Here is a 10,314-nt window from a genome sequence, read left to right as displayed (position 1 = left end):
CTGGGCTGTCCCCTACTACCGGCATCATTCTGTGCCTTTCGAGGTCCCAGAAGGCTGGAGGGCCACATTCACCCAGACACCGGCAAAAGCCACTTGAAAAGGGATGTGTTCCAACCAGGTCAGTCGTGGTGATTCCCCCCCGCCCCCCCTCCCGACATCCAGTCCACCACCAGGTGCTGGGGATTTTCCTCAGAAGCTTCTGCATCCAGCCCCTCCTCTGCACCTCCACTGCCTTGTCAAACCCTCAGCATCAGTCAACAGGACGCCAGCAGTAACTTCCTGTCCCGTGGCAGCTGATTCTCCAAGTGACAGCTCTGTGCCTCTCCTGCACCTGCTGACAAGCCAACTGATGTCCTTGGCCCATAGGTAATCACCAGACTCTTTGCTCAGCACACAGACCTCCGGTGATTCAGGCAGCAACTTCCTTTTCGGCCCCATCTCACTCCTGCACTACATTCTGTGCTGTTCCCATGACATTGCCTGCTTTTTTGGCCTCCCGGCCTTGTATCCACTGTTGTCCTCTTTCCTGGCTGGCAAACTCCTACCCATTTTCAAGACTCAACCCAAACCCACATCTGCTACCTAAGGTAATCCATACTCCAGGAGTGATGCCCCAAAGCGCCCACCTTCCCACTCACCTGGAAGAAATTCTGAGGCACAACCACCCCTGATCACAGAAAAGGAGAAAGAACAGAAAGATACTCCTAAAGCCAAGGTAGGTTGTTGCAATTTTTCTTTTTTAATTATCACAGTGAAACCCAGTTGGGAGGCAGGGCCTGATATTCAGCTGCCATAGTCAGTGTGGAGTGATGACCCCACTGGGAGCAGAGAAGCCAAGCCTGGGCTGGAGAACTGGGGTGGGTGAAGAGAAGAGGCAATGGGGGCAGTAGGGCAGGGAGAGGAGGAAGCCTAGGGCCTTGGATAGCTATTCAGATAGAAGGTGAGGGCTTCTCTCTGCCCCCTCCTCCTTGAGGTACAGGGGTTGGGGTACAAGAAGATAGGGGGAAGCCCCCCTTTTGGCCACAGTTCCTTCCCCAGGTCAAAAGGAAGAGACTAAAGAGAGCACACAAAGGCCAAGGAGCCCAAGAAGCGGACCAATAATTAACCAAACTACCTGTTAACCAAAGTTAACAGGTAAAACAATTGGGGACACCTAACCTCCTCTCCCCAGCCCACTGTTCATATTTGTGGTGGACATAATTTGATAAGACATAAAAACTTCCAAAAATTTGTAGCCCCTGGTGGGTTGGAGAGAGGAAGCAGAATCCAGGAGTCTGGAAATCAACACCTAAAATCCAGAGGCAGGAGTCAAGCCGTGAGGCGTGGGGACGGAAGACAGAACTCCCCACAGGAAACTAGATCACCTACTCCATGGGCCTCATCTGGATGTCTCCAATCTGCTGGAAGGCACAAGGCTTGAGGCAGACAGGATGCTCTCCCCACCCGCTAGGCCTCCCTGCTGTCCTCCTCTGGGATGGCTGGGCTCTTCCAGGAGGTGGCCAGTCAAGGCCAGACTCACCTGGACACGTGGAAGGGTGCTTGAGGACATAGATGACAGCCTCAGCCACATCTTCAGGTTTGAGACACTGGAGAGTATGAGAGGGATGGTGAGGGCAGAGTGAACCTCCCACCTCTGACGTCCTCTCCAACATCTTCATCCCTACCCCAACCCTCCAGGAGGCATGACAGGCTGGCTAGAAGAGTGTGGTCTAAAGGCCAGGGTTCCCTCTGCATTCACTTAGGGAGTGAGTGGCTCACTGGCCTCAGAGTGAGGCCTCACCTTTATGCATTCATAGATGGCAGCTGCCTTCTCAGGGTCCTTGTTGTGGAGTTTGAAGGAGAATTGTGTCTTCGCCACTTCTGGAGAGATGCACTGGACCAACAGAGAGGGCCTGCTCAGGAGCTGAGCTGAGCCCTGCCTCCATCCCAGTCAGAAGCTAGGCTTAGGGGAGAGGCAGGATGGAAAACATGGGGGCCCCCCTGCTTCACAGTGATGGCTGCCCAATGTCCAGCAGCCACCTCCTCCTCCCAAAGCTGCCACTAGCAATGATCACAATGACACCTACCACCTATGGAGCCCTTCTCAGGTAAGTGTTTTACAAAATGGTGTCCCTTAAGACTTCATCACTGGGTCAGTATCACCATCTCCATTTTACAAATGAGTAAGGCTGAGGCTTGGAGGGGTTAAGTGAGTTGCCCAAGGTCATGTGACCTTCCAGGGAAGAGCCCAGAGTCTGGGTTTACAGCCACGGTTTCCCACAGCCCCTGCTCTCCCTCAGTCTCACCTACTGTGTTCCCTTCTGGTCAGCCCCCTCCCATCTCAAAGTCAGTGACCTGAAGTTCAAAGGGCTACTCAGGGTCATGCAAGCAGCAGCAGAGCCCAGGAGCTCTGTGCCCCTCACACTCCCAGCAGGGCATCCTGAACAGTATGAGTGTGGGGTGTGGAAGGCCTGTGCCTACCCTGTCCCCACCAGGGCCAGGCCTCACCCTCACTGTGGCTCAAATGTGGGTCTGGGCCTCCCGAAGCTCTTGCCTCAGTCCCTTTGTCAGTGTGGTGATGGCATACTTGGTAGCACTATAGAAATGGATCACAGAGTGGGGTGACACTTGGTGACCAGACATGCTGGGTGGAAGAAAGGAGGGGAAAGAAGAGAGTGAAGCTGCTGATGGACCAGCAGTGCCCCCTGCTGGACCAGTCAGCCCCACCACCTAGATGCTGCAGGAAAGCCGTCTCAAGGGGACCTCTTTACAGGCCATCCTGGTGGCCCACTGATGTAGCTCCAGCAATTCAAGCAGCTCCTGTAAGTCCTGCTCTTCCTAGAAGTCCAACTAGGGGCTGGCACTTGATATACACTATTCTTTCTCTCGCCATAATTGTGCCATTTGGCTGTTAACTGGGTATTAAGTCCCTATTTCACCACCAATGAAACTGATGTCCAAAGAGGTCAAATGAACGCAACAGATCACTCAGCTTGGAGGGTGAGTGATGATCTGAGCTTTAGCCCTTGTCCACCTGCCTCACCTGTTGATATTAATGATGTGCCTGTCATCCACCTTCCATTCCTTCATGGACTGGTAGGCTTCCCGAGTGCAGATGCTGAGGGCCAGCATGTTCACCTGCAGGCCGGGGAGGGCAGTGGGGTATCTCTAGCTTGGGCCCATCTGAGCAGGTAATAGAGCCACAGAGCCCGTCCAGGGGAGTGGCATTCCAAAACAGTGTCCAGGTCCTACCAGAGACCAACAATGGTTCCAGGGTACCTTGCCTTAGGTGCCTCTCCCCCTAAAGCCACCAGCCCCAGCAGTGCTAATTCCTCTCCCCAGGTAACCTCCGCCTCCAAGATTCTGTAAACAGCAGTGGGAAACTCCGAAACTCATCCATGACCCAGGAACCCTCCCTGTCTTGGATGTCTCCTCTACAAACAACAGAACCTCTGCCTTAGAGAACTATCTCCTTTTCTTCCTCAAATACCCTCTCCTCTCTTATCTGGGCCAGCTTCCCTGGCCTTGCTCTCTAAAAAGCCTAAAATCCAGGGCGCCTGGGTGGCTCAGTCAGTTAAGCGTCCGACTTCAGCTCAGGTCATGATCTAGTGGTTTGTGAGTTCGAGCCCTGCATGGGGGACTGCACTGACAGCTCAGAGCCTGGAGCCTGCTTCAGATTCTGTGTCTCCCTCTCTCTTTGCCCCTCCCCCACTCACACTCTGTCTCTCTCTCTCTCTCTCTCTCTCTCTCAAAAATAATAAAAAAATTAAAATAAAGATAAAAAGCCTAAAATCCTTCCAAAATGGCTTTAAAAATCTCTCTCCTTGGTGTGCCTGCGTGGCTCAGTAGGTTAAACATCTGACTCTTGATTTCAGCTCAGGTCATGATCTCACAGTTTGTGTGTTCAAGCCCAAACGTGGGGCTCTGTGCTGACAGTGCAGGGCCTGCTTGGGATTCTCTGTCTCCCTCTCTCTCTGCCCCTCCTCCCTCCCCTGTTTGCCTGTGTTCTCTCTCTCTCAAAATAAACATTTAAAAAAAATAAATAAATAGTGGCTCAGTCAGTTAAGGGTCTGATTCTTGGTTTTGACTCAGGTCATGGTCTCATGGTTCATGAGTTCCAGCCTCACACTGGGGTGGGTGCTGACAGCTGGGGGCCTGCTTGGGATTCTCCGTCTCTCTCTCTCTGCCCCTCCCTCACTCATGCGAGCACGCTCTCTCTCGCTCTCTCTCGCTCTCTCTCTCTCCCCTAATAAATAAGCTTTAAAAAAAAGAAACCTTTAAATAAATAAATTAATTAATTAAAAAAAAATCTCTCTCCTCAAGTATAGACCCTAGCCTCTCTCTGCCTTACTCAGCTACTCTCTGCTCCTTTCCTATCTCCTCCCTTAAGACTATAAGTAGAGAAGGCCTGCCCTTCCTTCCTTCCATGCCTTCCTCTAGACTCTGTTCCATCTACAAGATTAGGCACAGAGACTCTTTATGGGGGTGGGGTAGCTGGTCAGAAGATGGCAGGGGACCTCCTAAGCACATGGGGGCTTTCTGCCTTCCTTGGCCTCTGCCAGAGGTGACCCAAAATCCCCACCCTTCATGGAACAAAGGCCTGAAGAAGTATCTCAGCTCCAAAGCTCCTGCCAAGCCACACTCCTGCCCCATGAGGACAAGCACAGATAAAGCTTTCAGCAGGTCCTCAAGTCTCTCCTCCTGAGAAGAGACAAGACCAGCCAGGACATTAGATGTTTCTCTTTATCAGGTGTCAGAGCCAGGCATCAGGACAGAACACCCTCGCCATGAACCTGCCTCAGCATTCATAGCAGAAGGACATGAGGACCTTTTTCTGGCCCGCTTAGCAATGTGTATTTATGAGGCAGAAAACTCAACTCTGAGGACAGATGGAATAAGAGGAACAGGTCCCTGAGACCAGGGGAGTGATTCTCCTAAGGCTGGTGGGGTGGAGGGTGGAGATGTCTCAGAAGACGATCCTAATAGAATTACATAGTGTTGAAGCTGGAAAGGGCCTTAGGGACTCAATATATGTCCCTCATTTTACAGATGTGCAAGATCTCAGATCTCCCAGAAGGCTGTCTGAGGGCAGGGGTCGTGCTTCATTTTCACTGTTCACTGTTTCAATGTTCATTGTTCATTTCTAGGCCCAAGCAACTTTTAGGTGCTAAATCGATTGTGGGAAAAAGATCCATCCCATGTACACACTGTTTTCAACTTCTCAGGATACTTTTATACCCTAATATTGCCCCATAATATAGTCTAGAAGTTGAAAACCCATGTCCTGAAGGCTGTGTTTGGTCTGTACAAAGTTTTAAAACATTTGTAATTCACTCCCAATGTGCACTGGAAGCTTTCATTCCTTCAAAAAATATCTATTGAGTGTTTATGGGCTGAGGCCATAACAGAGAATAAACCAGACAAAAATCCTTGCCCTTGTGGAGCTGAGGTTTTGGTAAATGGGAGGGGTAGGATGTCACATAAAAACCCAGGCTCTCCACTCCTCTCAAAGAAATGGTAAGATCTGGCCACACTGGACCCATAGTGCTCCACAGCAGGGATGCTGGATTTCAGCAGCCACCCTTGTACTTGGCCATGTGCTCTCCCACTTACTGTAGACTCCCCTGACTCACCTCACTCATTTAGCTATTTACCTGGCCCCAGGGGATACTGGGGTTTGTGGCCCCAGATATTGATGTGTGTTCACCCCAATTAAATGTGACAAGGTTGATAGAGAATAACCACCTGCCTGAAGCCACACCATGACTGGCAGGGCTGGGTGAGAACCTCATCTCCTGTCTCTTGTTTCCTTTTCTTGTAAGACCATGTTCTCAAGCACTCAGCACGGTGCCAGCACATGGGAACATTCAATAAATAGCAGTTCTCTTCCCTACCAGTCTTTCTTCCAGTAGAAGGAAATCAGCCTGGACTTTAAGAACTGCCCCTTTAAGGGACTCAGAGGAAAGAAGAATGGAAAAGATATGGCCATTCATCCACTCACTATGCCTCTGGTAGGGAAAGAAGCAAGGGGAGAGTCAAGGTGCCCCAGTTATGAAGCCAAAGTTCCCTCCTGTTACATGTCCTATCCTGAGCAGCCCTCTGGTTCACAAAGCCCTGGCTCCCCATTCTCCTCCCAACCCCCCACTCCAGGTCTGTAGCCCTTACATTGAACATGTCCTTCCAGCTGCTGGTGTTGCCTGAGAGCAGAGTGTCAGGCCGGGCCAAGCCAGCATTGTTGATGCAGATGTCCACACCACTGTGCTGAGAGCAGACAGCCAAGAACGTGGAGAGGATGTCCTCCTCGCTGGACAGATCACATCTGTGGGGGATCAAAGTCCTGGGGTAGCCTATACTCTTAAATTTGGCAGCCAGCTCCTATGAAACCCAACAAGGGGCTAACTGGGGTGAGCGGCTCCCACACCTTCCCACCCAGAGACAGTCTTCTTCTGCTGTCACCACTCAGAGAACTCTCTCCTTTGACAGTCACCTTCCAGCCATATAGTTGTTGGGACTACTTGTCCTCTTTGATCAAAGTCCAGGGGATAAGAGCACTCCCTGAGTGAGGGGGAGTATGGGAATGGAGTTGAAATCGTCAATGGAAGACTCTCACAATAAACTTGAATCTTCATTTCTGAGAAGAGAGTAGGGAGCCAGCGGTCCAAGGCATAGCATGATCTCCATCTCTTCTGCCTCTCCTCCAACAGGAACCCCTTCTCTGCTCATAGGTAAGCTACACCTCTCACCCCACCCCCTGCTTCTTCCACCAGCACCAGGAATCACTGAGCTGATTATGCCAGGATTCTCTCCCCTCCCCTTGCCTCATCTAGCTCCTTCCAGAGGGCTTATGTCTGAACAGTCACCCTCCCTCCACAGAATGCAGCCAGTTGGCTCTCAGATTGGGCCCAACTGCCAGTCTCCCCTTGCCCTACCTATAGGAAAGGTCAGGAAGTCAGGACAGATTCTTTCTCTCTGTCCCACAGTGTACCATACTCTACCCCAAAATTTCTTGAGATATGATGAAGCAAGTTAGGTGGCAGATGACACTGGGAAGCCTTAGTGTATCGACAGGGACCTCAGCACACGGAGGAGCCCTGAGATGGAAAGACCTGAGAATACAGAGCCACTGGGAGGTGGTTGTGAGGGATGCAGACATTCAGAAGCAGAAAGAAACCAAGCTCCATGGCCTTAGAGGCCAGTGAGTGGGCATCTGAGCCTCATAAAGGTGACTGTACATGTACAGGAGGGAGAGAGTTGGGTGGTAGGGGGTGCCCTAGAGAAAGGCCAGCTTGGGCCAGTTGCCTTGGCCTGGAACCCTTCCCTCCCCGCCAAGTCAAGATGGGAATAAAGGGCTGGCTCAGGTGACCTAGGAAACTCTTTTCTGCTTTAACTTTCCAAGAGTTCAAAAGGTATGGTCCTCTGGGACTTAGAAGGCCCCCTTTACCCAATTTCACCTATTCACAACGACCTCAGGAAATAGGGCTTCTCTCTGTCGGAGGCCAGAACTCAAACTCTGTTTTAGTATCAATTAATAAAAGCAAACTAGGCACAAGGAAGCCTGGGATTCTCCCCTCCCCTGGCATGCAACTTGTCCCTTCCACCTCCAGACTCAAATCCCTGCAAGAAAGCCAGAATGAAGGGCCTGGGGACATCTTTCTCCCTGTCGCTGCCTTCTCTTTGTCCCACCTGTCCTCATCTATCTTCAGAAATGACCTGAAACCATGTCAGTCCCCTCACAGAACAGGCATTTCCCCCTCATTAAAAGAGTCATCTTGGGGCTGAGTGAACAGCCTGAGGATCCCCCTTGAAGCTCAGGGACCCCCTTTCCTGGCTGGTTTGGGGTAGTAGGAAGAGAAGGCAAGAGTGACTTTAGACTTAAGGAATCCAGTGGTCTAAGCCCTGGTCTGATCCTCTAGGCTCCAAGGCTAGGGTTGGGCCCTGAACTCCTCAGAATAGGAGAAATGGAGGAGGAGAGTAGGGCAGTGGTACAGGTGGGTGACCTTGGGACTATCTAGGTGGCTATAAAGTGTACCTTTGGTCAGCAGAAGGGGAGGGGAAAGCCCTTCTTCTGGTACACCTTCTCCCTCTGTCCCCACCCAAAGCCTCCTGGTGCAGGGATTTTGAACAATGGTGGAAGATAAAGCCCTGCAGCTAATCGCTAGCCCAAACCCTGAGAGTGATCTTGTCAGGTGCAAATCCAAAGATGACCTATGATGAAAATTTCCCATCTTCTTCCTTCCTGTTACAACATGGCCAACTTCATTTTTCTTTGAGCTCTTGTTGCTCACAACTTGGGGCTCCCAACCCTAGTTTAAGAGAAAAACCAGTAGTTCCAGTTCCGTATTGCTTTGTCCCCTCAGGGCTTACATAGTCAATGCCCTATTTCACCCACTCAGTCCCACCCAAGACAGTGCAATTGGAGAAAGGTCGATCTGTAAATATCCCATTGGTCTGTTAGGCCCATTTGGTAAGGGTTAACCCTCAAATTGGGGGTTGGGGAAGGAGAGGGTGAGTTTCTTCTGAAAAGCTCTATTCCCACCCCAACCCCACCCTCCGTGCTGGGTGAAAAATTATCATGATCAAAACCTCTAGCTCCCGTTCATCTGGCTGGCCAGCCACTTTGGTTGTCTTTGTGGGCTTAGTCTGGGGACTAGAGGAAACAATCTAGTAGCCAATTTAGCCACTGAGGCCAGAAAGCTTTCTTTCCTTCTCCCTGGCTGCCTAGCTAGCCCTGATCTCTGGCTTCCCTTTTCCTCAGCCGACCTGGGCAGGCAGATAGGCACGGAGAAATATGCCAAGGAGTTGGTACACTGGAGTAGAGGCTGTTAGGAGTAGGGTCTCCTTAAAAGAAGGGACTTCATGAAAGGGAAGGTAGAGGCCTGCCCTACTAGGCATCTCATCCCTCATAGTCTGATCCGGTTGCAAATGGCCTTAGGGGAGCAGCAAGTGGGGGCAGCGTCGCAGCCTAGGTCAGACCACTCCGCCTCCCGGACCGTACACCAGCGGAAACAACGCCTCCCAGAAGGTCCCTCTCCCCGGCGGACGCTTACCTCGATGTTGCTCACGGGGCGGGCACAACCCACTACCTTCAGTCCCTGCTGGACGAGGGCCCGGGCCACAGCCGCGCCGATGCCCCCCGAAGCTCCTGTCACCAGTGCCAGCCGGTGACGCCACTGCTCCATGCCGGTCCTGGCCATGGTCCCCAGCCGCCCGCCCACCTCGCTCCGCGATACGGACATTTGGATCGCGGAGCTCCTCCCGGGTCGCAAGGGCTCGGACGCATTTTGGTCACCACCGCGGCCACCGTTGCTGATCTGCGCCCCCTGGGAGCCGCGCCTGAACCTGCCTCCATTCTGCCCGGCCCCGGGCTGGGGCTCCACCCTCCGCTTCTCTGCGACCGACCACATCTAGCGGGAATCAGTCGCGGCCTTCCCGCCTCTTCCGGCCCCGCCCCATGCCTGACGGGAGGTGGGAAACTGTGCTTTCCTCTGTGCCGGCGGGTGCAGAGGGTTCCCGGGTGGCCTGTGGTCCTGCTTTGGTGAGCTCTTCCCTTAGGGGCAGGGAAACCGAGGTTTAGGGGGGGCTTGCTCCAGGCCCGAGGCCGTTCGTATTCTTGCCCCCTTGTTCAGTCTCCCCTCCCAGTTCCTGACCCCTATGGCAAGGAGAAATTACAGGCTCTTAAGGTGACTCCAATGCCCGCCCTCTGGCTGATGCGAAGGATTCAGCCTAGAAAAGGCTGAGTGCCTCAGCTATCATCCCTGAGTTACCCTCTCAACCCTACCTGATCCCTTGGCTTTACTAGAATGACAACTCAAGGTTAAAAATGGAAACACCCTCCAGTACACGTGTTAGGGGATTGTATCCCTACTGGCCTACTGTCTCCAACTGTCCTAGACCCTCCCACTCCCAGTTAAAAAATATATCACTGTGTACCAAAGATTAGAAGCAAAAGCTAACATTTACTGAATGCTGTGTAATTGGCACTTCTAAGCACTTTAAATATATTAGCATATGCACATAAACTCTTTAAGATACTACGTATTAGGCTTCATTTTGTAAGTGACTGAGACAGAAAGGGGTAAAGCATGGTTTGGACTTTAAGCCATGCAGTCTTAGGTCCAGGGGATGTGCTCCTAAACTGCCTTCATTCCATTCTGCCTTTTGTCTCTTCTTGGGTTGTTGGTTTTGCTCTCTGACCACTCAGGATGTTCCATCAAAACTCTGAAAACTGCCTTACATCTGCATCCTTAATATAGCTATCTTCCAAAGAAAAACACATCTCTGCATAACTGCTGGAATCCCTCCACTGCAAGCAATGGCATAAGCAGTATGTGAGGC

At 51.8% G+C, this 10,314-nt stretch overlaps 1 protein-coding gene and 1 long non-coding RNA gene across 2 annotated transcripts; one reads left to right on the top strand and one right to left on the bottom strand.

Annotated features, from left to right (window-relative positions):
* Positions 1-9: 9 nt before the first annotated feature.
* LOC128774194 (uncharacterized) lies at positions 10-3,717 on the top strand. Its single transcript, XR_008418647.1, has 2 exons — positions 10-715; positions 3,322-3,717. It is a non-coding gene; the product is annotated as an uncharacterized LOC128774194 (long non-coding RNA).
* Positions 1,133-9,751, bottom strand: DHRS11 (dehydrogenase/reductase 11). Its single transcript, XM_053892549.1, is given in 6 exon segments — positions 1,133-1,586; positions 1,781-1,873; positions 2,494-2,623; positions 3,023-3,117; positions 6,145-6,354; positions 9,027-9,751. Coding segments are annotated over 6 exon segments (1,107 nt in total). The 5' UTR covers positions 9,384-9,751; the 3' UTR covers positions 1,133-1,364.
* Positions 9,752-10,314: the final 563 nt, after the last annotated feature.

Source organism: Panthera pardus, unplaced genomic scaffold (genome assembly GCF_024362965.1).
Source record: "Panthera pardus isolate Hobbes unplaced genomic scaffold, ASM2436296v1 HiC_scaffold_3, whole genome shotgun sequence".
Lineage (NCBI taxonomy): Eukaryota > Metazoa > Chordata > Mammalia > Carnivora > Felidae > Panthera > Panthera pardus.
The sequence above is the reverse complement of the archived record's forward strand: the minus strand, read 5'-3'. Positions and strand labels throughout refer to the sequence as shown.